This window comes from Melanerpes formicivorus, unplaced genomic scaffold (genome assembly GCF_026170545.1).
Source record: "Melanerpes formicivorus ecotype bairdi unplaced genomic scaffold, bMelFor1.0.p_v2 SCAF_36, whole genome shotgun sequence".
Classification (NCBI taxonomy): domain Eukaryota; kingdom Metazoa; phylum Chordata; class Aves; order Piciformes; family Picidae; genus Melanerpes; species Melanerpes formicivorus.
This window is the reverse complement of record NW_027142388.1, coordinates 2,040,063-2,065,289: the sequence shown is the minus strand read 5'-3', so window position 1 is coordinate 2,065,289 and position 25,227 is coordinate 2,040,063. Positions and strand designations below refer to the sequence as shown.

The 25,227-nt window shown below is 47.8% G+C and overlaps 2 protein-coding genes across 7 annotated transcripts in view; one reads left to right on the top strand and one right to left on the bottom strand.

Moving 5' to 3' along the window:
* Positions 1-41: 41 nt before the first annotated feature.
* On the bottom strand, positions 42-4,917 carry SDF2L1 (stromal cell derived factor 2 like 1). The gene is made up of 3 exons (XM_068157270.1): positions 4,670-4,917; positions 3,615-3,811; positions 42-1,181 (listed from the first exon to the last, which is right to left on the bottom strand). Exons 1-3 carry the CDS (start codon positions 4,836-4,838, stop codon positions 903-905), a joined length of 645 nt encoding a protein of 214 aa, XP_068013371.1. The 5' UTR covers positions 4,839-4,917; the 3' UTR covers positions 42-902.
* A 5,649-nt stretch (positions 4,918-10,566) lies between these two features.
* YDJC (YdjC chitooligosaccharide deacetylase homolog) overlaps positions 10,567-25,227 on the top strand; it is an 18,385-nt gene continuing 3,724 nt past the window's right edge. The window contains exons 1-6 of one of the 6 annotated variants that reach the window (XM_068157263.1): positions 10,567-10,663; positions 11,472-11,644; positions 19,566-19,725; positions 20,453-20,552; positions 21,435-21,612; positions 23,561-25,090. In XM_068157263.1, the coding sequence (XP_068013364.1) occupies positions 11,487-11,644; positions 19,566-19,725; positions 20,453-20,552; positions 21,435-21,612; positions 23,561-23,885 (921 nt within the window). In that variant the 5' untranslated portion in view covers positions 10,567-10,663; positions 11,472-11,486 and the 3' untranslated portion in view covers positions 23,886-25,090. Of the gene's footprint in view, positions 10,664-11,106; positions 11,252-11,330; positions 11,357-11,471; positions 11,645-19,565; positions 19,726-20,452; positions 20,553-21,434; positions 21,613-23,560; positions 25,091-25,227 lie in introns of those variants that run through there. The other 5 variants (XM_068157267.1, XM_068157262.1, XM_068157266.1 and 2 more) reach the window with 5 other exon arrangements.

Sequence of the window (25,227 nt, the reverse complement as noted above, 5' to 3'; positions counted from 1 at the left end):
GGTTTTCTTCTGGATTCATGAACACAAGAAAACCCCACATATGTACACATCCCACTATTTATTCATCTGGATTCTCATAAGGATCTTGCAGAGTGACGTTTAAGTACAACATAAGCCAAATTCAACTGTTCCTTTGCACCACATGGACTTTTATAAAAGTCTAATATTAATTAAACAAACAGTAGCTTTCTGCACCAGAAAGTTCATAGAGCAGAACAGTCTTAGTGTTTGACAATGAGCAGTATCACCATTACCAGAAAAGCTGAATTTGGAGAGAGTGAGTCAACTAAACCTTGGTCTTCTTACTCTAACAGATTTCCAACTCTTCCAATCCAGTACACAATGAAACTCACCAAAGACAGTAGAAGCAATGTTCAGGTGGACCACATATTTTTTTTCCTGGAAGGCCAAACAGCTGACTTCAAGCCACTCAAAAAACACCTTAGTTGAATTATTTTTCCCTTTCTAGACAAGCTCCACCTCCTCATTCTCTAAGAAGTAGAAATCCATTTCTAAATATTTGACTGTAATTGGAAAAAGATCACAAAACACAAACTTTTATTGTATTGTGGACTACAGAAATGTATTACTTCACTTTTCCCATTTCCTTTGAATTTGAGTAAAAGTAACAAACAAAACAAGTAACAAGATAAACTAACAGATGTATGAACTAGTTTCACCAATTAAGCTTGAAAACGCTGAAAGGATTTTGTCAAATAAATTTCAATGTCTGAACCTGGAAGTTGCCATTCCCCACACAAGTGCAGCATTCCTAGAATGAACTAATGCCCTTCAGTAATACACAAAATCAGTCACTTAGGCAAGGCAGGACTTGTAAGAGACCAAGGATTAGGATGCCTGAACATCGGAGTAAGCCAAAGCATTTTGGATCCTCGGTCAATTCAGAGCTCATCGTGTTTTGCAGGGTCCATACTGGGTTTGATGAAGATTCCCTCCATTGCTTTCCAATAGTTGTGATGATTAGCAGTGGGCATGCCATGAACTTCCCGTTGGCCTCTAATGGGGTGGCCATACTGCTCCCCTGTTATTGAAAGGAACACCTCTGTTCCTACGTGCTTGAAGCGCACTGCATCCTCCCGTTCCCAGTAAGTCCCACTGCACTGCACAATCCATATATCAAGGTCATCTCCTTCGCCATCATCACCAAAGGCACTTACTTCCTGTTAAGAGACACAAACTTCCTGAAGTGAAAATGTAGGCAAACACCTCCACAAACACAAACATCAATCACAAGTCAGCACAGTTCAAAGGCAAGGGAAGAACAAGTGTTGTTGCATTGCTTGGTCAACAGTTACCACATCCAGAAGCAGTAACTTCCTATCACTACAATCACAACACAAAAGTGTCAACAAACTCAAACACCTAATCTGAGCAAAAAGTGCCAGCAACACTCAATGTGCATTACAAATGAAATGAAAGAAGACTTGACCAGAGAGATCAGAATGACTCTTCTGAGAAAATTCAAAAGAAAAAACACCAATGCTGATATGAATTTTCACCACTCCAAAATGGTCGTAGCTTCACAGTTACCATTGCAACAGTTTTTTTTACAGCCTGTGTTTTTAGCACAACATCTCACCAATTTAGCTCATTAAGTAATCGTATTTCTCTTTTATACTTAATTATAATAAGCTTATGACTGAGTCAACAGCTATTCTGGTTGACACTCTCTCTTCAGATGGGCAGATGTACGGCAATGTAATAGAATTAACAAAGACCATTAAAGCAAATTAGTTTTGGATAAAACATAACTTAAGTTAGATTTCATTATGCACCAAAAAGAATTCCAAGCATTTCCAGAAACAAGACTGGATAAGCTCCAACTGGTTAGGACTCCAGATAGCCTTTAATTCTTAAAATCTCTAAGTGATGAAACACTGAAACTGCAATAATTTGTACCCAGTACCCTGAAATTTTAGGGTCATGTTAATTCAGTCTAAAAAGTGTAAATACTAACTGTAACATACTAACTGAGAATCCAACTTGTGTTAAGAATATGACACAGAAGTTTTGTGTTTATGACTACATCGTATTTCACTAATGTCTTCAGTCACAGTCCTGTCAGCCTCTGGGAAGTCACACACACTTTCCTTTTGCCTTTTGCTGAGATACTGTGCAAACACACAGCAAAACCAAAGAAACACAATGAAGCCACTGAACATTTTAAACCGAATGACAATGTTGTATGAGTTGTCTGAACTGACAAATGAAAATGGGGAGAAGGTTGTAAAGTCAATCTGTTCTTGAAATAATTCTTCTCAAATGCTATTTTTTTTCATCATTTCCTTTGTTTTAACACCCAGATCACCTAGATACCCCACACAAATCTGGACCTTAGTGTTTCAGCCATTTTGCTCATGATAAATCCCTTTCATAAAGTGTAAGGTTTTCCAACTTTGTATGTAAAAACCTCTCTACATGACCTGAGGGAAGACTAACGTGATCACTCATGACAAACTTCCAACAACTTTTTGTTATTTTATGAGAGATTTTCAGTCTTGGAGAAGCATTTGTTCAAGGACAAGACTGAGATTTAATTACAGTTAGAAATTATACTCTCTGAGGTATATACAAAATAATAAATAAATACAATTGTGAGAGCAGATTAAATTTTCCCGTGGAAGGAGGATAGATAAGTAAGAAGAGTGAACAGAGATAGCACGATGACTGAGACTGACAGACAGGATCACCAAGGAAATTGGATACGCATGTTGCAACACATGACTCATTTTTTTGCTCTAGAGCAATCCTCACAGTGTTGTGAGAGGTTCCCAGACTTCTACACTGTGAAAGCACTAAACATTTCCTAACAATCTTCCCAGATGTAATGGTGTAAAATGAAGATAATTAAAAATAACAACAAACACCAAACCAGACTTATTTAAACTACTTCTGGGGCCCTCAGTTTAAGAAGGACATCGAGACACTTGAACGTGTCCAGAGAAGGGCAACAAGGCTGGTGAGAGGCCTTGAGCACAGCCCTGTGAGGAGAGGCTGAGGGAGCTGGGATTGTTTAGCCTGGAGAAGAGGAGGCTCAGGGGTGACCTCATTGCTCTCTACAACTACCTGAAAGGTGGTTGTAGCCAGGAAGGGGTTGGTCTCTTCTCCCAGGCAACCAGCACCCAAACAAAGTGACACAGTCTTAAGCTGCACCAGGAGAAGTTTAGGCTCGAGGTGAGGAAAAGTTCTTCACGGAGCAAGTCATTCATCATTGGAATGTGCTGCCCAGGGAGGTGGTGGAGTCACCATCCCTGGAGGTGTTGAAGAGGAGATTGGACGTGGCACTTGGTGCCATGGTCTAGTAATGAGGTCTGTGGTGACAGGTTGGACTCGATGATCCTCGAGGTCTGTTCCAACCTTAGTGATACTGTGATACCAATACTGGTACATAATAAATTACACCTCCATCAAAAACTTCAATACATTATCCAAGATGCAGAAAAGCAAATACTTGAACTCTGGATATGCATAGCTGTATTGTTTCTAGCAGCTGGTAACCAAGCCAAACTCTTCAAAAACACGGAGACACCAGAGGCACTACTGTGAACAGCACCCACCATTTACATAAAACCTTAAGATTTAAAACTACTCACTTGGTTATTGGAGAGTGGTGATGGGAAGTGATGAGTGTGTAAATTTTTCCCTGTGTTAACATGGGTTAGTCGTATAGCCTGCCCACACTTCACTGGTGTCCCACGCTGACAACTGCCATCGCTCTTCCCGCGGATCCGCCAGTAACTGTTAGCATCGTCTGAAGCTTCAACTCCTGTCACTGACTGTTGCCCACTTCCTGTTTGAAGAGAATTAAACAGCAGGAGCCTTAACCCACTTCTCCAGGGCAAAAAGTCTTGAAAGAACTAAGTAAAGTTGCTTTCATGCCTTCATGTTTAAGGGATGTTTAACTCTCACAGTCCCTTTAGTGACTGCAGTGAGAATGCAGGTACCAAACGATCTTTCACACTGAAGAAGTTAAACACAGCAGGTGTTAGCAGATGTAAACGGTCAAAGTTTGCACGATGAAAACTACTCACAGCATCCTGCCATTCTCAGAAATACTACCGAATTCTTTGTGCCCCTAAACAAACCAGCATCCTCCTTGTCAGAACAGATACTGGGAAGGTACTGCTGAGGCCTTAGACACAGAACAGAATTTACCTCAGGGATGAGGGCAAAGTATCCCTGTTACATCCCCAACTGCCAAGACCTACGGAGTGCAGCCGCAAGAGTTTCCTGTACCCCAGGCCTTCATCATTCTCCTCTCCCTACCAGACTGGCAGGTCTCCAGTGCACCCCATAACCCCATCCCCGGCGTGCGTCTCGCTCTGCACCAGGGACTCCAATCTCAGCAACCTCAAACCTCCTCTTCCTTCCCTGCCATCCCTGACTGCCTGCCCCCCTCCGCCATTTCACTGTCATCCCGCCAGTTTCATGCCTCCCTCACCGCTTCACCCCTCGACACTACCTCCCCCCCGTCACAGCCACTTCCCTGTCCCGCACCCCCCCTCCCCTCCCCAGCCTGTCTCCTGCCATTTCTCTGCCCCTCTCACCGCCTCTCACCGTCCCAGCTTCCACCATTTCCCAGCCCCCCCGACGCCATTTCTAGCCCCCGGTCCCTTTGCGCGGCGCCCCCCTGCCCGGCCCTGCTCACCGGAGCCGTACTTGACCTCGTGCGAGTGGAGCCGCACGCTGTGGCGGGTGTTCAGCAGCTTGAGCACCGAGCCGCAGGTAACAGCGCCCGGCGCCGGGTCCCTGCCGTGACACAGCCCGCGCAGCAGCGCCAGGAAGAGGAGCGGGGTGAGGCGGCAGCCGCTCCTCATCGCGCCGCACCCCGGCCCGTACCGCTGCTCCCCACCGCCCTCAGCGAACCGCGCTTCCGCAGCCCTCCGCGGGCCCAGCCAATCGTCCCACACCAGTACCGCGGCCGGCCAATCCCCGCCCTCTTTCCACCCGGCCTCATTTTCTCACTGGGCCACGGATGGGTGACCTCACCGCCGGGAGCCCTATGACAGGAGGAGCATACTGGGCCACGGGAGAAAGGTAACCAATCAGAGCAAGCAGCGTGGCGCCTCCCAAGGAAGGACGCGAAGGAAGACAGAGGCGGTTTTACTTCAGCGGCGCTGCAGAGTAGTCCCCGGTCCGTGTCGACCGCCCCAGTCCCTAGGACCGGAACAGCGACCATCGGGACCCGCACTGCCTCCATCCTCGGGTCCCTTTGCTCCTGAGCCCGGAGCATTTTCAGCCGTCTGCCGGGTCACTCTGACTGATTGTTAAGGGCCTCGGGAGAAACCATGCTGCCAGTAGGGATGATCGGTTCTCATCAGCGCTGGAGATGAACAAATGGGCTCACAGTGAGAGCGCTGTCAGATGTTAACCAGCTCGAAGGTTACCAGCCCAGGTATGGGTAATGGTCTAGATACAGCCTTTCCTGAAGAGTTCTGCAGACTGAAGAACCACATACCCCCTCCAAAAAGTCTCATTTATGAACAGGAAGCAACCATAAAAAAAAAAAAAAAACAAACCCCACACAGGAATTCCTGCATAGATTTTGGCTCTGAAAACACAGCCTCAAGCTGCGCCAGGGGAGGTTTAGACTCGAGGCGAGGAGAAAGTTCTTCACCGAGCGAGTCGCTCATCATTGGAACGGGCTGCCCAGGGAGGTGGTGGAGTCACCATCCCTGGAGATGTTCAAGGGGAGATTGGACGTGGCACTTGGTGCCATGGTCTAGTCATGGGGTCTGTGTTAATAGGTTGGACTCGATGATCCTCGAGGTCCTTTCCAACCTAAGTTATACTGTGATACTGTGATCTGATACTGTGAAATTGCTCATTTGGTTGGGCCATCAATCACAGCACAGATAGTTTGGTGTCAGTCTTGTGTAACACTCTCAGGAATGAAAAAAGCTTTTGACCTTCTTAGCAGCAAGGTAGAAGGGCACTTGCTTTGATGCTTAAGTCTTTGTAACAATGGTATTCTGTGTGTGCAACAGCAAAGAACTGCTGCACGGCACTTCAGTTATGCTGGCTAGTGGAAACACTGTAAGATGCTCAGCTGACTCTGTCTCCTCTACCAGTCTGGACCTTCAAGGCTTTTTCCTACCATGTGATAGCACTCAAGTGAATGGTTAGTTTTCTTTATGCTGGCTTTGGCCCATTTTACATAGCGATACCTGTAGCTAGGAAAAACCTCTGACTTACATGTCAGGCCTGCATTAAAGCAAGCCTAAGTACTAAACTCAGTCACATTTGTGCACATGGACACACATAGTCTCTGTGTTTTTCTGAGGTCTAGAAACTCATTTCCTAATGCTGGAAGTATAAATGATTGCTCACAGAGAAGATCATCTATTGATAGTCAAATGCCCTATTTCTATGTCATTCCAAGAAGCCTTGCTGTTCCAGCTAGGACAACAGCTCAAATTTGCTGCTGTTCTTATAAAAGGGGCAAACCCAGATGTCTGTGGTTGCCATTTTAGCCATGGAAAATCAATCATATGGGGCTTTAACTGGCACCTGTCTGTCTTTCTGGGAGGTCGCTCAGTCTCAGTGCATTTAGTTCCATTTACATGGTGCTCCCTACAATGCTTTTCAGTCCTACTTTAGAAACATAATTGGGTTAGAACGGTTGCCAACAAAGAAGCCCATCAATGCCAAACACCCGTGGCAATTAACAGCCACCTCATTGCTACAAGGCCCACTATTGTTTCTGGAAAGTTACAGGTGAAATTGCCTCAGAAATTAAGTGACAGTCCATGCTGGCAATGGAAACATCTGCTTTTTGGGTAGGAATCTCATTATGATTCTTGTTTATGCAGAGAAACAAAAGAATCAACAGTGCTGTAAAAGGGGAAACTGTAAAATGTAACTGGAATGAATGCCTTCTGCCTTCAATCATCTCTGCAGTCCTTGTGCACACTTGATTTTCCAGGACTTTGAAAATGCACCAAGGTGCACCTGTAGGTATAACTGGGCCCTCCCCGGCAGGCAGGTTTAGCGGATTTGGCAGTGCCAAGTACTTTTAGCATACAGGAACAAGTGGCACAACCCCACCCCCCCCCCCAACAAAACCGCAACCAACCAACCCAGAGGGTCTGTGCAGGTGCAAAGCAACATATTACAGAAAAGGATTTTCCTTTTCTTTTACACCAGCTTTTGTTAAGTGTGCTTTAAGCTGTTTGCTTTGCATGACAAAAGCAGTGACTGTCAAGTGAGGTAGCACAGCCAGAAACTCCTGGGCTCCATCTGCACCCCAAAAAGCACTGGTGAATCTTGATGTATAAACAGCCCTTGATTTATACAGAATGCTGTAGGAGCTTTGCCTGGATTCTTCCTCAGGCAAAATAGGTAAGGCACAGCTCTGAAGATATTAATACTTGATAAAAAAAAAAAAAAAATCCACATGGGATCTTCCATTGACTTTTCTCTGCATCTGGTTCTTTCTGAGACAGCAAAAAGGATGCACTATACTGAAATCAACAGTGTAACAGTAGAGAGTCAGGCCTGTCAGCAGTCTGAAAAAATGGGAAGGTGGATCAAAATTCACTATCAATGAGAAAATTTCACTAAAGACCACAGGCCTGCTCTCTGCATCAGGGAGGATTTGAGTTCAGTACTCTATGCCATGATTTAATGCAAATGTTAAGATGGTAAGGTCGCGATGGTGGATCTTCCCTTTTGCCTTCAGCCACCTGCCTAGCACCATGTACCTAGTTAGCTGTTCACATTAGTTTGTGCTGGTATAAATTCAGATGATCTCAGGAAAAGAAGGAAGATGACAGGCATACCTGACACCTGCTGTGCAGGGGAGCTCCTCACCCTTGGCTGATACGCCCTGCCATCTGGGGAAATCTCTCTGATGCAAGATGGAACAATCTGTTCTATTGTAAAAGGACTAAGCAGAGGATTTTGGTGTGCTTCTCCAGCACCTTGCAGTTAGTTTTGAATCAGTTTGGAACAGTGCTCTTTGCTTTCATCTCAGGTAGCAGTGCTTGTGCCCAGGGGTTCAGAAGAGCTACCTCTGGGTAGCTATCTACCCTCTCCCCGTTCAGGATTTGGGTAACCAATCCCTCTGGCATGCCTTGCCACTGTGCACACACAGATTCCCCATGAAGTGTTCTCTCCGGTCGCCTTCTAAACTGGGTGTCGTGAGCAAGGCCTGGCGCAGAGGTGCCCCTGCTTTGTCCTACAGCTGCGTTTCCTCCCCTAGGCTGCCACCCGGCCCTCCAGGGCAGACCTTCTCAGCCGCTGTCAAACACACCCACGCTAGCAGAGACACCCGCACAATTACAGGACTGCTCAGCCCCTAGGCAAGAGCAGAAAGGGCACATCCTGCATTTTCTCGAGCTTTCCTTCAGCGTCCTTGTCACCCACGCCAGGAGACAGCCACCCAGCCCCGCCACAAAATGGCGCCCACGGGCCTGGCTGCCTCCTACCCAGCGAGCGCCGCGCCACGGCCGCCGCGGGGCACGCCGGGAGCAGTAGTGCGGCGGGCGCGGCCCCGGGACGGGCACGCAGAGGGGCACCGGCCTCGGCGAGCTGTGCCCTCCAGCGAGTCTTGTGCATCCCCACCCCCACCCTGAGAGCACTGGCAAACATCCTCTTTCCTACTCGGACCCCACACAGCAAAGACGGAGGAAACCAGCTCTGGTCTCACCCGCGGCTGGTCGCAGCTGCCAGCTTCGGGAAGCCTGACACCTGCAGTGCAGCTCTCCTCGTGGCTGCGTTTCTTCATTTCCCTTCAGCACTCCCCCATGTCACCTACCACAGCCTCTGCACAAGCCCATGCATTTTTTCTTCCTTTCTGTGCTACACTGTACCTGCCACCTCCTGCCCTGCCTGACTGATAAGCCAGTTGGGGGGGGGGGGGGGGGGGGACGGACGACTGCAACCTCAGAGCCAACACCTTTGCTACAAAGCGGGTTGAAATTGGTCATTGCTACTGACAGGAGACTGATGGGCACCGACTGTTTCCTCTGAAAACTGACCTCAGCAGAGGGATGAAAAGTCTAACATAAGCATTTCTATAGAAGCCACTGAACTTCAATTATTCATAAATCTTTGAGGCTGGGGAAGAGAAGAAAATGTTAACATACTTTCATTTTAAAAAATAGATTTTACATTGTCTCATTCAAATGGCTTTTACAGTTCACACTTTCAACAAAATTTCATGCAAGGAAAAGACAAACCAAGTCCTACTGTGTTACCATTGTAATCACAAATGAAGTAACTCACTGCAGCCAAGGGAACAAGGAAAAGTAACAATATTTTTAATGTCAACAGATGGCTTGTGGGAAGCATTAATTGTTAGGAAATGCTTTTGTGAAATACAGGAAACCTCTAAATCCACTACTGAATAACTCAAAAGTTCAGGGAAAGAAGTTCACGCTCAAAAGCAGTAAAGCATGTGAGAATGGAGAGAGCTTCTGCTGGCCTCTGCGACTAAGATAAGGTAGGGCTGTTTTGTTTCAGCTAGGATGGAAGATTCAGCTTGTGCTTAGTACACATCCTGGCTTAGGCAGCTCTACGAGAAACGTTGGCCAATATTCTCATTCATGTCTTCATTGTAGAGAAGAGAATAGCCAGAGGAAGCTTGCCTTGCCTTTCAGCTCCAGGCTGAATTTGTAAGAGACTTTCCTCCAGACTATGTGGGGCTGGCTGCAAGGGCTATTTTGGCAGCCAGCTGGGGTACATGGCCTGCAGAGGAAACACTGTGCTGGGATCCAAGGGGAATGTGGCACAGTGACAACATTTGCTTGCTGGATATTTTTTTCTTCCAGTCACAGGAAGAAAAGCTGGATAAACAAGAATGAAATCAGAAAAGAACAGCCTCTAGGAGCTGCTGTCAATATTTAAGAGGGATGTTACCATTAATAGCATTAAACACATACTAATGTTAAGAAGACTGAGAAGCCAAGCCTTGTCTAAGATTCTTATGTACTGTCTCTCACCTGCATAGAAGCAAACAGCATTAAGAGTCCTAGAAAGAGGCAGAAAACCTCAGTTTGCATTGGCAAAGGCAGTAGGTACTTAGTTTTGATTCATGACATTACTACAGAGTAGTAGTAACAGCCCTCATCAGTGAGTGAAGCCTTGGGGCAATGTGGGCAGGCTGTGAGGTTCATCTCCCAGAGGGGAGGCAAGGACCAGTTGCACAAATATCCAATCTGGAATGCTGAGGGTACTGAAAACACAGAGCATCACAAACTTTTACAGAGACATAACTATTACATGATGGAGATGCTTGTAGGCATTGCTAGAATAAAGTTGTAGCAAGTTCTTCAAGACATTTTTTTATGGCTTGTTTGGAATTTCATTACATATGTATATATGTGAAAAAGGAGTTGCTAAAGGGGCAGAAGGCTGTCCCCAGCTCTCACCGTGTTTCCCTGTAGTCAGTGCTCGTTTACGTATCAGGAAAGAGTAATCTCTAGAAAGTGATGAACAGCTGATGTCCACTCTAGATCTAGAACGTTTTTTCAAGGTGCCCATTTCAGGGCCTATGGGGAGAACGCAGCCTGCACCGCAGCACTGGCGGCTGCCTGACTTCAGCCCGCCGGGGCGGGCGGCGCTGCCAGCCGCGGCCGCTCCAGAGTTCGCAGCGCTGCGAATGCGCAGGCCTCGGCGGCGGAACCGCCGCTCGCAGCGGGTGAGCTCTCGACTAGGGATACTCGGCAGCACCGGGGAAGAAAGGTGGTGGTGGTGGGGGAGGGGCGGCGAGACGCGTGGCGTGGGGGCTGCACAGCTCCGCCGCCGGGGCAAGCATCCTGCCGCCGGGGCAGCGGCGAGCAGCACCGCGGCGCCAGCAGCCGTCCGCACCTGGCGGCGGCCCAGGGTACAGGAGCGGGCAGGAGCGGAGGAACGCACCGCCCCGGGCCGCGGGGAGCCTGCTGGGGCCCCCGTCGCAGCGGGAGGGCAGAGCCCGAGCCGAGGTGCGCTGCCGGAGGCCGCTCCTCCCCGGTTCGTCCCGTGAGCACGGCTCAGCCGCACCATGGACCGCACCGCGCTCCAGCCGCGCCGGGTGGCACTGGGGATCGGCGATAGCGAAGAGTCGCGGCAGCTTCAAGTGCTTCACACCCGGTGCCATTTCACTGCGAGCGGGCTGTGCAGCGGGAGAAGGAATCTGAACCCCTGACGCAGGCTCAATCGATCGACTGGGGGAAATCCCTGCCCTTTTGTGCAGCAGCACAAGGGGCGGCCGCCTTGGCGCACGGAGGCTCTGCTGCCCAAGCGGCAGGTACGGAGTGAGCTGGGCGGCCACAGGCAAATCCGGCTGCTGAGCGAGCTGCGAGACAGCGACAGGCTGGCGGAGCAGGAGGAGTTAGTCAGGGGCTGAGTCACGGTTAGGTTCGCCCCCGTGGAGCCTGTCTTTTCCTATGTGCCCGTGATCTGCAGACTGCCGACTCTGACGATTTTCACTCCTTTACTTTTTTTTGTTTGTTTGTTTGTTTTGCTAGGGATGACCTCTAAGGATGCTTCAGGTGAAGCTAATAGTAACTGGAGATGACTTTGGCTACTGTCCTCGGAGAAACCAAGGCATCGTGGACTGTTTCCTGGCTGGTGCGGTATCTAACGTGTCCCTTCTAGTCAACGGAAGTGCTGCAGCAGATGCAGCCAAGCTGGCAAGGAGGTAAGCTACTTTCTTTAGCTCCATCGTGGACAGCCTCCACAGGCTATCTATGGAAAGCCAAGCCCATGATCTTTGTTATTTTGTAGCCCCAGTATTAACACTACATCATAGCCCAGGCTGGTATAAGAACACTGGATTCCAGGTACTAAGACACTTCCTAGTAAAACCAGTGATCTCCATAGTCATCTTGGCTCTTTCTCTAGCATCAGCCACTGCACTGCACCTTTCTTTCCCCCCCCCCCCCCCAGAATAGAAAGTCACTTACACAATTTGACTAGTAGAGTTTGGATTTGTTGGACTTTCCCACACTTATAAAAGATGCACCAGAATTAAAGTCTATACTAATATACCCACATCAAGCTGCTACCCCTAAAGCTGTTAGAGCACAGAAGTACAAATCTTCAAAGCTCTTTACTCTGATGCATTTCAGGCAGGCTGAACAGAGAGTCAGCCAGTTTCATTGCACAATCAGGGAAAAGTGAGGGCTGTTACAGATCTGGAACACTTGGTTCTTCCAGAAGCCTTTTTGAAAAAGCACCTCAGTATTTCTATTAATTTTAGGCTTAATAAATTAAAAAATGCATACATGAAGACAGGGACAATACCTGCCACCTTTACTCCTTCCAGGAACTTTTCAGAGGTTGCTGGTGCAGTTGGTTCTGTAGGAAATCAAATGCTATGTGTTGCTCTCATGGGCTAGCCCAGCAAATCCTTTAATAGGAAGTATTACTTGCATTTAGAAGGTAAAACCCAGTTAATGCTTCAGCTCCAGTGTAAGCAGACACTTGGAAGCAGGAATATGTCCTGAAAGAGAGAGCAGCAGGGTTGAGAAGCAGTTTAGGAAAGCAGAAAAGGAAAACAGAGACCTTATGCTTCAAATACAGCTGTTGCAGAAGATGGTTTTATGAGAGTCACGCTGTCCTTGTTCTCTTTGAGCATCTCTCCCCAGTTTGGCCATGAATTTAGGAGTACTTGGAAACTGCTTGTAGACTGTGTTGCTGTAAAGCCAGAGTGTGTTTTTTGTGCCAAACTGATATCCTGTTAAAAAGGTTAGAAATTACCTACAAACAGTTTAGGCTTGAGGTGAGGAGAAAGTTCTTCACAGAAAGAGTTGTTTGCTATTGGAAAAGAATAGAATAAACCAGGTTGGAAGAGACCTTCAAGATCATCGCGTCCAACCCATCAACCGATCCAACCCACCTAAACAACTAACCCATGGCACCAAGCACCCCATCAAGTCTCCTCCTGAACACCTCCAATAATGGTGACTCCACCACCTCCCCGGGCAGCCCATTCCAATAGGCAATCACTCTCTCTGTATAGAACTTCTTCCTAACATCCAGCCTAAACCTCCCCTGGTGCAGAATGTGCTGCCCAGGGGGGTGATGGAGTCACAGTCCCTGCAGGTTTTCAAGAGGGGATTGGACATGGCACTTGAAGCCATGGTTCAGTTAGTCATGAGGTGTTGGGTGACAGGTTGGACTTGATGATCTCTGATGTCTTTTCCAACCTTATTGATCATATGATTCTGTGAACACAGACAAAAGAACTGCCTCTGGGATGATAAGGGGAGAGGCAGAAGGACACAACACTGTTGCCTGAAATCCTGTTACTAAATTAAACAAATAAAATGTGAACCACGGAGATAAAGCCAGCACTTCTCTCAGACACACAGGCACCACAGAACTCTTTAAGCAGGATGCTCTGGCAGTGCTGCCAGCTATTTTAGCTGTGATCTTTAGCAAGCTTTTAAATACAGAATCCACCTGGCCTCATTTCCATAGCCAGAAAGTAGGCCATGCAATCAGAGGTTTAAAGAGCATCTTTGAATCCAGGTCATGACACTTGCACTGACAGCTGACAGGAGTGTGAAAAGCCAAGTTGGAGGGCAGGTGACAGCAGAATCTGCAACAATTTCATTCTTTTTTGCGGGTAGTTTAGAACTGTAAATATGAATGAAATGGATTTAAATCTGTTTTTGAGAATATAAAGCAGGGTGAGTTTGGCAACCTGTATCACTACTGAAGATCAACAGCCCAGGCTCTGCAATACCTCATTTGTCTAAGTCTCTGTAGCTGTATTCAGCCCTACCCAGCATGGGGGAAGCATTTGCAAGTCTGGGGAAAAGAGCTGGTCATGTTCTAATGCAGGCCCTACTGTTGCTCATTGCTGCAGGTCTTGAGCTCTGTCTCCTCACCTGGTTTTCAGTTAATTGGAGACAGGCAAAGCTACTTAGTACCAACACAACTTTTCCTGCAGGATAGTCCTTAAGCACCTTCTTAATTCCAGAGGAACTCTGTCCTTTTGTGAAGGATGCTCTGTTGCCCTACAGTATTAGGACTTGCTATCCTTCAGAAAAGAACACAGTTCCTCTGGAATTTCATTCTTCTCTTCCTTTTCACAGTAATTCTGTAGGCTTCTGGGTAAACCACCTGTTGCCCTGTGTTTTGATTAGAAGCCTTGACAGAAATGTGATGCTAGTCAGCAAAGTCTTTGTACCAGCTCTAATACAAACTAATTGGAAAGCAGCAAAAGCAAGCAGTAAATAATGCACCTTTCCTAATGTCTAGATTCTGGATTTGGGGCTTTTCTCATTCACTGTCACAAGTGGGCTCAAAGAAGGGACCCACTTGAAGCAAAGGAGAAGTTTCAGCAGAGGTCTAATTCTTCACCAAATGACAAACCTGTTGACAGCACTGCTAGAGCAGGATGTAACCAGAACAAGTGTGAGAGCAGACTTCCACTGGTGGGGTTCAGCAGCTCAGAGCCTTTCTCTGCATGGCACATGGACTGAGTGTAACTTCCTGATTATTCTCATGATATAATCTAATTTTTCTAGTTATCAAGCCCCACCCTTGAAGTCAAACAGTCTTCCTGGAGATTGTTCCAGAGCCTTTTGCAGGGATTGGAAGGGTTATTGGGTTATTTTGTTACCTGAAATGAATAGGACCCTTCATTTTTTGGCTGATAGCAGAAATAGAGACTTAAGATTGTTTGCTGCCATATTTTCCCCCCTTTTATCAACCAGCTCAGCTCTGACTATTAGGACCCTTTCAAGGTGGTTATATCCAAATACTTGATGAAAAGTGATATATTTTGGACCACAACCTCAGTCTTCCTGTTGGGTTCTTTTTTGCAGTTTAAATGATGAACATCAGCTACACAAAAGCTGGAGCCCTCACAACATCTGGGTACATTTAACAGAAGAATCCAACAAAACCACATTTAATTGCTGTCTATGTTTTCACTTCCTTTCCCATCAACACTAATTGCAAAATGTGTGTGTAAATTGTGACTTAATCCTGACCCTCACAGTCAACATCTGACTAATCTAGAAGTCTCTCATGTCTTCTCATCACCCTTTTATCTGACTGTTAATCACATAGCAAATGGTTCCACTGAACTGTGTTTGGATTAGGGGTGGGGCCCAATCTGAGGCCTTGAACTAGAATACCAGATCATATTAACTTTACTGGCAGCAGCATTTTTTGCTGATGTCTGGTTACAGACATAGGAGCTTCAAGTTGACAGAAAGATGGAATTAAAGTCACATCTTTAAGCTATGAGTTCTTAACACTGCAGAGGTTTTGGAGTGTGTGAGTCCTTAGCAGTAATGGAGCAAGACAAGATGCTCTTTGATGAAAGTTAGACCTTACAGTTTGCTGAAAGGTGAAAGTGGGTGGGGAAAAGCATGAAAATGCCAACCTGGAGACACTAGGATGTGTACTTCATTGCGCAAAGCACAGCCTTGCTTTGTCTGGCTTCAGACACTTGGATGATTACTGAAGCAGGGCATCTAGACACAGCTATTTACACGAGGCTCTTAATTGTATCAGACTTGGGCTGAAACCTGATGAACCTGGATAAGGACTTGAATAGGATGTTGAAAGTGGGTGATGAAAGGAAAGAGTGCCATGCTTGTGCCAGAGCATGCTGCCTTCAGCCAACCAACAATTCCCACAGCCACTGCAATGGCTCCCAGCAACACAGGGACTGCACAGAGCCCATGCTGTGGCCATGCAGGACCCAACCCAGGGCACTGCTACGCATCCACCAAGCTCAGAAACATGCAGTTTGTGAGCAATTTAAAGAGTGACTCAGTACAGTAACAGTGTTCAGGGACCCTTTACTGCTAAGGATATGAATGATCAGGGATTGCAGCCGCACAGAAGTCCATTGGCTCAGCAGAGGCTCAGAGCTCTCATGTGGGAGAGCAAGCAACTACTTGAAGCACTTTAGCTGATTGTATTTCCTCTCTGTATTTGATAACTGGGTTGGGCTTGCTGACTAAGAAATCTTTCTGGCCTGAATTCCTTGTTGCCCTTTGCAGCATTTGTTGTACAGATATCTCCTTTATTTTTCCCCCCTCTCTCACCTCTGCAAGGAATGCTGAGCAGACAACCACAGAGCCAAGCTGGCTTTAACAGCCAACTTTCTCTGAGTGGAAACAGCTCACTGATGGATTAACCTTAGTGGCTGCAGAAGCAATGGCCTGAACCTCCTCTCAACCTACAGACAGCCCAGTGTAATGCACCCTATGCTTCAGGAGCACACACTTGTAGATGTTGTCCTTTGGCTTTATCAGGAGTGAACTCTTGTGCTAAATTCTGCTGTGCATCTGTGCATTTTCTAGGGCAGTGGGACAGAAATGCAAACACCTAGATAGGGCCCTCTCCAAACAGATTGTGGAAGGGCCATTGCTGCTTCAAACAACCACTATAATGAGTTACTTAGAGACAGCAAGCAGATTCCTCAGCATCATTTGGTTTTGCCAACTGCAGTGCTTTTATCGCAGAAGTGAAACTGTTGCTTGAAGCTCAAAGCGAGTCCTTTGATTTTGAATCAATTATCAGTTAGACTCGACTGGCAATGACCAGTAGGGCTCACCCTGTCCCATCTATAGAGGACTTAGTCAGAGGAGTGGTGGGGATGAGGCCAAACCCCCAACAGCTGAGCTCTATTCGTAGCATGGCATCACGTTCTGTTTCAAAGCTGCTTGAGCTGTTGGTCTCTGCCTTGGTATTTCAGCCACTAAAACTACAGGTACTTTACAGGCTTTGAAAACATGTGGGCAGCTCTGAAGTAGGTTTGTGAAGCAGAAACAATAATCCACCCACTGGAAAAGAGACTCTTCCACAGGATTTCTACAACTTGACTTTCCTACCTGCCTTTTTTTTATACAAAGCAGCATGCCTTGGAATTTTCTCTTTGGTTGTGGAAGCTACATTTCAGTGCTGAGGGACACTCAGCAGCAGGAGTTACTCCAGTATGGTTAAAAGAGCCTGTTGGTTCACTCTGAAAGCTCAAGCCTCTGCTCAGGAGAGAGCATGACTGGAGCTCTGTCTCCCAAGGTACAGCCCAACTGTTTACTGTAATGCTTTATGTTTTGCTCATGTTTTCATCTCATTGCAATTAAGATTTCATGAAGTGTCAGGACTATCAGGAATGAACACCAGGCAGTAGGTGCTGAATAAGAGCACCATCTGTCTCATTGCTTCCAGACGAAACATGCATTTAGGTACAGGAAAATGGCAGCCAGCAGCAGAACCCTGCTGTGTTGTCCTCCTTCCTGTATCGTTACAGCTTTCCCAGCATGTCTGCTTCTGTGCATCTCCCACAGATGAATATTGCTGAACTAGCTCCTCACAGGCTGTGTTTTGAGTTTTGGTTTCAGTCGCTGTGTCCCAGAGCTTTAGCAGCTCCTCTGCAGATGCTGCTGCCTGGACAGTCTGTCAAACCAGCCCAGACTAACTCTGAAAGAAAACTATTAAGATGTTCAGCTGGTGTTAGCCAAAGCTCCGAAACACGCTCTAATGTTACAGTCAGAGGCTCCCCTTGCAGCGAGAACAAGGGCAGCTCTCTTTGCACTTCCCCATTCTGCACATTCCCCAGCTCCAGGGCTGGTTTCAGCTCGGGGGTGGGGGGGAGCTGCTCTCACGTTACACAGCGCAGCACTTGGCTCCTTGGTGTCCCACACCTGTCAGAGGGGTTTGCCTCGTCCTGCGAACAGCTTCCCTTGCAGCACTTGAGGCGTTGCACAACTGGAGGTAGTTCATTCGATGCTCCTGGGAGACAACACTGAGAGGCTCAGCTGTTCATTTCTTGCCCTCCCACAAGAGATGAGAAGGAGGGTGCGAAACAGAAAGTCTTCCATCTGCTGATTCATGGTAACACATGATGCCTTTTTCTTGCAGACAGCAGTGGCTGTGGTGCAAACAATGCTGTCAGCTGATGCAGCCAGAGTTTCCCAGAGATGGGATAAAGAATTGGGGGTGGACTTGTGAGAAAGACAGACAAAACCAAAGCAAAACCAACAAAACCAAATCACAGACTCCCCTTCTGCCATTGGGCTCACACAAGGTACACAGCGGGTCACAGGATAGATGGGAAGCCTTCCTGCCACCACACCCTTTCTGCACTGGAGCTGCCTCCTCCCCTGCCACAAGCTGCCTGCTTAGGGGCTCCCACTCCCAATGACAGCATCTTCCAGTTCTTGTACTAGCCAGGCCTGAGTGTACACATCATGTGGTCAGACAGGGTGAGCATTTGTCATCAGTTACATAATCAGCACATCAGAAAAGCCAGGGAGCAGCTTTCTCTTCACAAGCTGCTTTGCTCCACTCAGCAAGTTTTCAAGCTCCCCAGTCACAAGGTGGGCTGGGAAGACACGGACTTATTTGGTTTCAGAGAGCTGTCCATACAACCTGACTAACAATATTTATGTCTTTGAGAAGGAGAGGTATCTAGCCACAGACTACACCATCTGCGTGGAGCACAAGACAAGGCAGAGCCAGGGAAAAAGATTTTCAGTCCTGCAAGGGCCAAAGCCTTAGGACCTGAAGCATTTAAATGAGACTGACTTGGTCCAATCCATCCACAGTCCTGCCTCCAGTAGCTTGATGCTTCAGTAGTCAGCTCAGGGCAGCAGGCAGAAGGGAAAGATCTGGATTTTGCACACTTTGCCTAAATGGAGATTGGCAGCTCCGTGCAGAAGTACCTGGAAGGATTTAAAGCATCACAGAACTGATGTGTTGAAATGAACGGTGCACCATCACTCAGACTGGGCAGCAGAGGAGGAACACTGCAGCTCTGACATTCACTTGCTGGGTCAGCCAGAGGCCAGATATTATTGCCTTGGGAAAAGTTTCCAAGAATCATTTTGGCCACTGGTTCTGAGGAAGTGCTAATGAAACTCAGCACAAATCTGAGCATTCATTTACTGTAGGGGAATCCACAGGACAAACCAAGAAGGAAACACCAGCATTCTGCAAAGCCCTGTGGCTGAGAGGAGCCCTACACTGGCCCTTGAGTTTATTTATTTATTTTTGGATGTTGCAGAGCACAGCTAGTTAATAAATGGTACCCTCATGATTCCTTAGCAAGGCTCTACCCATATCCTGCTGGCCTCCCTGCAGTAATCCTTCATCTGTGCCAGGGAGATGCTGCTCTGTACAGCTTGGCCTTGTCACCCAGATCACCTGCACCAGCAGACAGGAATCTGGCCACTGGGCGTTTTCAGCTGCAACCTCTTGGACCAGGAGAGCCTAAACTCACAGCATTTACACCTGTAGCCTATGCTTTTGCCATAACAGCTGCCTTGGGCACTCCTTATATCTGCCTAAGGGTAGCTTTAGAAGTTGTCAAGTAAAACTCAAACATCTCATAAATGTAGCATCTTTGTTGGGGCTGTCTCACAGCTTGGCCCTTCATGGACTCCACAGGGCTGTTACTTGGAGATACTTTGCTCTAGGTGGTGTCACTCTCTTCTCCTCTCTGGAAGTGCAGGGATATGATGATGTACTCCAGTGAGTATACCACAACTTTTTAGGACAGTCTGGATCTTTCACTGAAATCACCCCCTTTGGCCATAGCAAGGGAGGTAGAGCTGCAAAGCTTAACAGGTATTTCATTCCTGTTACAGACACAACATCCCAATAGGCCTGCATGCCAACCTCTCCGAGGGCTCTCCTGTATGCGAGGTGCTCAAGACAAACTCTTCTCTGCTCAACCAAGATGGATTCTTCCATGGGAAAATGGGATTCAGAACAGCTCTATCTAAAGGTCTCCTGAATATGTCAGAGGTAGGAGAAAGCCACATACACCCATGCCACTTGCTTTCCTGATACAGATCAGCCTCCATTTATGCCAGCATGAAACAGCTGAAGATCTTTCCCAGGTCCCAGCTGTGGGTAAACTTAGACATCAATGTTGACTGTGTTGCCTGGGCAGCTGGCTCTCTGGGTCCTGGGCCTAATTCTGCCAAAGGCTCTGCAGCCTTTGAGAACTCATTCCTCCAGTGCCTGTGCACACTGATGTCCCATTAGCTACTTACCTGAGGAAGAAGAAGAGGCATTGGAGCAGATATTTAGAAAGAACCTATAAATCAGGAACAGGAAAATGCCAGATGAGTGCTAAGCAGGCAGTAGGCTTTTCATTACCTTGGGAGAGGCTTTTGTCTTTAAGGAGGTTATTGGTTTTGCCCCATGAATGTGTTCAGGTGATCAGAAGTGCCTCTGGGGTATAAGCACCCATGTATCTATTTCCAAGGGAAATGGGTATCCAGATACCCTGTGTGATTTGGAAAGTCCCAGTGTCAGCACCATCCACACAACCAGTACCATAAAGAGAGCCAGAGCTAGGGGAGCTTCTGGGGAAGCCAGCAGCATTACATGTCCATACATCAGAGCACCCTGTGCCTCCCAAGGCCAGGCCCCAAGTACTGGCCAGCACAGTCTCCAGCAGCTCCCATGCACTCTCCTGATCCCAGCCTGCTGACAGATCTTGCTTTGATCCTTCTCTGCTGCACAGGTGAAGCAGGAACTAAAGGCCCAGGTGGAGCTGTTCCGTGAGCTGACAGGTCACCTACCTCCTCACATGGATGGGCACCAGCACATCCATGTCCTCCCAGGTAAGAAGGGAGTTCTCTTTTTTGCCAGCACCCAGTGAGAGAGTCAGAGAGTCATCTCAGAGGGGACTCCCTTGCCACAGCTCCCTGTTCAGGCAATAAGCCTCTGTTCCCACCTGGGTGCTGGGGAGACAGTTCTGGGCCCAAACTGGCTGCTTGGTGGCCTGTATCTTCTTGTAGCAACACAAGGGGATGAATGGCACAAACGGCCCAGGTTACATCTTCACCTCCAAGGGCAGATAATTCACCTCAGCACCCTAATTCCATGCTCCCACCCACATCAAAGGAGGCAGGCTGGGCAGTTTGAACTAGAATGCTTGACCTTGCAAGAGCTGGTTGCTCTTATAGGTGCCACAAGAAGCCCATCCTGTCAGTTGTGTTTCCACACCAACCTCTGCCTGCATGCTTTACAGAAATGAGGAAGTATCTGTCATCCCTGGTCTGCAGATAAAATCATTGTGGTACAGAGATGGAAAAGAGAGAGGAAGCCCCACTCCAGCAGCTAGCTGCCTCAGGACAACACTGCTGCTGCCAGTTTACCCTCCCAACAAATCTGGCTGCACAAGGACCCAATGAAGAACTTGCTCCTGACAGTGCAGGCACTCTAGGACCACAGTCACTAATTTAGAAGGGGTTGCTGGACTAAATGCTCAGTGCTGAGGGGAAGACAAGGTACCTATAGCAGATGATGAGGGAACAATGTTTCCAGTGCAGAAGGGGACTCCCATTCAGATGGCAAAACCCATTTCAGCAGGACATAAACCAAACTGAACTGTATTTTCTTACCCATGGAAAGGAAAGACATCTCTGTGCTAACAGCTTGCAGGGGACATGCTGAGCTGGTTGTCCTGTTGCTGATGATAGTATCTCTCTTTTCACTTGCAGAGGTCAGGCATGTGTTTGCAGAGGTGCTGCAGGAGTATGGGATTAAGTACACACGTGTCCCCATAGAGCCAGGCCTTCATAACTGTGACTGGATTCCACCAGCCCTGATGGACTTTTATCTGGGAGTAGAGGAAGATTCCTTTAACACAGTGGATGTATTTACACATCATGGAATAAGGTAAGGCAGGCATCACTCATCCTTTCTGCAGTACAGCTTTCAGGTGTCATCAGTTCCTGATAGTCTCTTTTCAGACTGGAACACACCACCTTTCTCTTTCCACTCGGGGGCATACAACAAGGTTCAGCAGAAGTACAGAGCACTGGGAGCACTAGGGCTTAGTGAGGAGTTTTGTTTGAACACAGGTGCCTCACTTCTCACCTGGAGGGGATTGTTCTTTTCAGGGTGTGCTTCTTAGCCTTTCCAGCTGAGCTGCATTATCCTGGCTCTTGGGATAGCAGGAGGCTGAAGTGCTGGAGCAGCCCCAGAATTTTTAAAGTATTTTCAGGGGGAAGCTTTCAAGAAATAAATTTTCATCTCTCTGCAACAGTGGTGAGAGGGTTTTAAGTAGCAGGAAAGGGACTAACTAGAAACAAGTGTTAGTTGTTAAAGGGAGGCAAGAAGCTGGGAGGGCTTGCAGGTGATCACTGCTCTGAGCAAACAGGTTTGCTGGTGTCCTGCATCAAACCCCAGAAGCTCAGCTCTTCCCCAATAAAGATACTTTTCTGAAAAGCTTAAATCAGGCAATATTTTAGGGATTGAAGACATTTCATCTGAGACCCTTGCAGTCAGCTGTCCTTTGCAGCATTACTTCTCAAGTCTACTGAAAACGTTCTGGGATGTTGTTTTGGTGTCAGCTGTTCTGAACGCTGGCAGCAGGCTGGCTGCTCTCTGTAGAGCAGCACATGGGCAGTGTTTGAAGGGCACAGCAGTTCCAGAGGGCTCATCGGGAGCGAGGGCCCGCACGGGAGAGCTCGGTGGAAGCCCCGCAGGCCAAGGGCCGTACCGAAGGGGGGGGAGGGGGGGGCTGTGTCCCTGCGGGAAGCCACCGCTCCCGGACCCAGCTCTCCACGGTGCAGCAGGGAAGTGACAGGGCAGCCCCGGGACCTGCACGTTTATAGCTGCCTGGATGCTGGAGCCGGGGGAGGGCCAGACAGGCTCTTAGAGAAAAACACCTGGTGAAACCCGGGAGAATGAATGCAGTCAGCTGAGGTCACAGCAAACCCAGCTCAGCATCCGTGCTGAGTTACCACAGTGAGACCCTGGAGGTCAGTTTCTGGCACTGGAGACTCCATGACTGTGCATGACATCAGCAAATCCCATCAGCTTAAAAAAAAGTTAAACTTCTTTTTCCAAAGTCCTGCAAACTCTTCTCAAGAAGAGCTGAGTGTTCAGCTGGGCTCTTCCCTGATCATGCAGGTGAAGACTCCAGTCTTGGTTTCTTCCAAACACTTCCCATTCTGCCCTTGTGTATGCTTGCACAGACCTCCTGGGCTTGGACACACCAGGCCAGAAGAATGAAGTTTGTAGCCAGGACTGAACAAAGAAGCAAGTTGAAACAGCCTCTAGCTGGTGTCCTCTTAGCTGTGTGGTCTTGAGTAGTAACATTTTGTCCACTGTCTCTTCTTTATTATGGCTCTTTGATACATTCAAGCAGAACGCTTTGTTAGCAGGGTGGCTTCCATTTTATTTCCACTTAGCTGATGATTACTCTCTGGAGATGGTTAATTCTTTGGGTTGTAAATGGCCTAGTAAGTTATTTTGATAACATTTCTCAGTTTGGCTCTGCTCCTTCCTTTTGTGCACCTGTAAGCTCACAGGTACACAGCCCTTGTGCTGTGGCAGTGCGTGTAATGACAGTAGCAGCAGTGTTGGAGCTGGGGATTAGACTGATGAACTGATGCTTTAATGAGTGTCCTGGGTTCAGTAGGAAAAGAAAAAGCTTTACTGCTTGTAGTTCTGGATTTACTTTTGTCTGCAGTTAGAAGTTTAAATTTAAACACACACCCCCACACCCCCCCTTTCTATCTTGAGTTTTAGGTACATTTTTCTTAATAATCCACTGGCTGCAGCCCTTCTCTGACTCCCTGGTTAGCAGTAACATCGGTGTTCCCTCCTCTGGCTGCAGGTGGCCAGACATTTACATAGGTCTGAGCACCATGGGTAAGAACATGTCTGTGGCTAACATCTGGAGTGCCATCGACTCTGCCATCGCGGAGTTCATGTCCAGAGCGCCCTCGCCTGCGGCGCCACAGAGCAGGACAGTGACGATTGAGCTGATGGTGCATCCAGGGTACCCGAGCGTCCCACCCGTTGGTGGCTGTGGGGAAGGACCAGATGATTTCTCACAGTCCTGGGAGCGCCTCCATGAACTCCAGACACTAATGAAGCCAGAGCTACAGAGCCATTATAAAACCAGGAGCATCCAGCTTTGTTCATTCAAGGACCTTTAAGTAAATAAGCACACACACACACACATACTGTGACGGGCAGTTGCTAACATCCCCAAGAAGCCAGGTCCCTGTTAGCAGTGTAATACCTCCTGGTACAGCTGACAGGAGCTGTGAACACTGGGAACAGCACTAGGGGTTTCATGGAAGAGCAATACCCTGTAAGCAGCTTCAAGCAGTACCCCAGAGCCCTGACTGGCAGTTTTGAGGCCACAGCATCTGCTCTGAACGTGACAAAGTTCTTCAGCATCACCCACTCACTCACCATTCCAGCACATAGCTCTCCTCCCTGGGCTCAGCTCCTGCCACCATGATGGTGAGCAGCATTAAGACAATGTGCTGCTGTGAGACCACGACACGCACCCAGAGGGCTCTGAGCGTTCCTCTTTTTGAACTGAACTGCAAAGAGGGAACATGCTGGGGAGCAAGTGCTGCTTTGGACCAACTGCTTGGTGTGGGTGCTGGCACCTTCAGCAGTTGGTTTTCTCAAGGCACTTAGTCCTGGTTGCTCTCCCCCTACTGGTACCTGCTCACCAATGGTGAGGGATGCAGGAACATGTTATCTTCAGAGTGTCTGTTGGGTCAGAGTGGTCAGATCATGGGGTTAGCATGGTGGTGTCTGCAGCCATGTCCCACGTGCAGCCTCAGCCAGCAGGAGTTATGGCTTTTTCCATTTAATGTTGTGTGGAAAGTAACATCAGGCACAGCTCCTCCACAGAAGCTTTTTCTGTTTTGTTTTTTTTTCACTGGGTGACTTTGGAAGAACAGCAACTGTTGACCCATCTGCTGGTTCAGTAACTACTGCATATTGAGCTCACCAGCAACTATGCCTGTGCTGCCTCCCATGAACAACGCGTGGGAGGGCTGTGCACCAACCGGGAGCAAGTTTTCTTCTGGAGAAGGTCCTCGTGTCCATTTTAACTGCTGTCATCGAGGCATTCAAATGCCAACAAGCCCTAGGAATGCTGATACCTTTAACTGTGTTTAAGAAGTAGCCCTGTCACTGACCCCTGGCCCTGTCACTCACGTATAACCTTCGCAGGGGAAAAAATACCTTAGTTGTTTATGCTTATTTGCTGCACAAAAGTGATCTATGTAACACAATGAGTTTTGGTTAACTTTTTTTTTAAAATACCAGAAATTTCTATATGATTGTCATTCTTTGAAGTGAAAAATAAATAAACTCAGGCCTTTTTCTATTGCAATGCTTCAGGCTTTTGGTTTTAGTTGCAGCCAGAGAGCAAAGGGAATCACTCACCTGCCTGCTCCTCCTGCGACTGCCTTTGGCATGCTGGAACGATAGCTCCTGCTCTGTCGGTAGTGGGAGCTGTCTGACCTTCCCTGT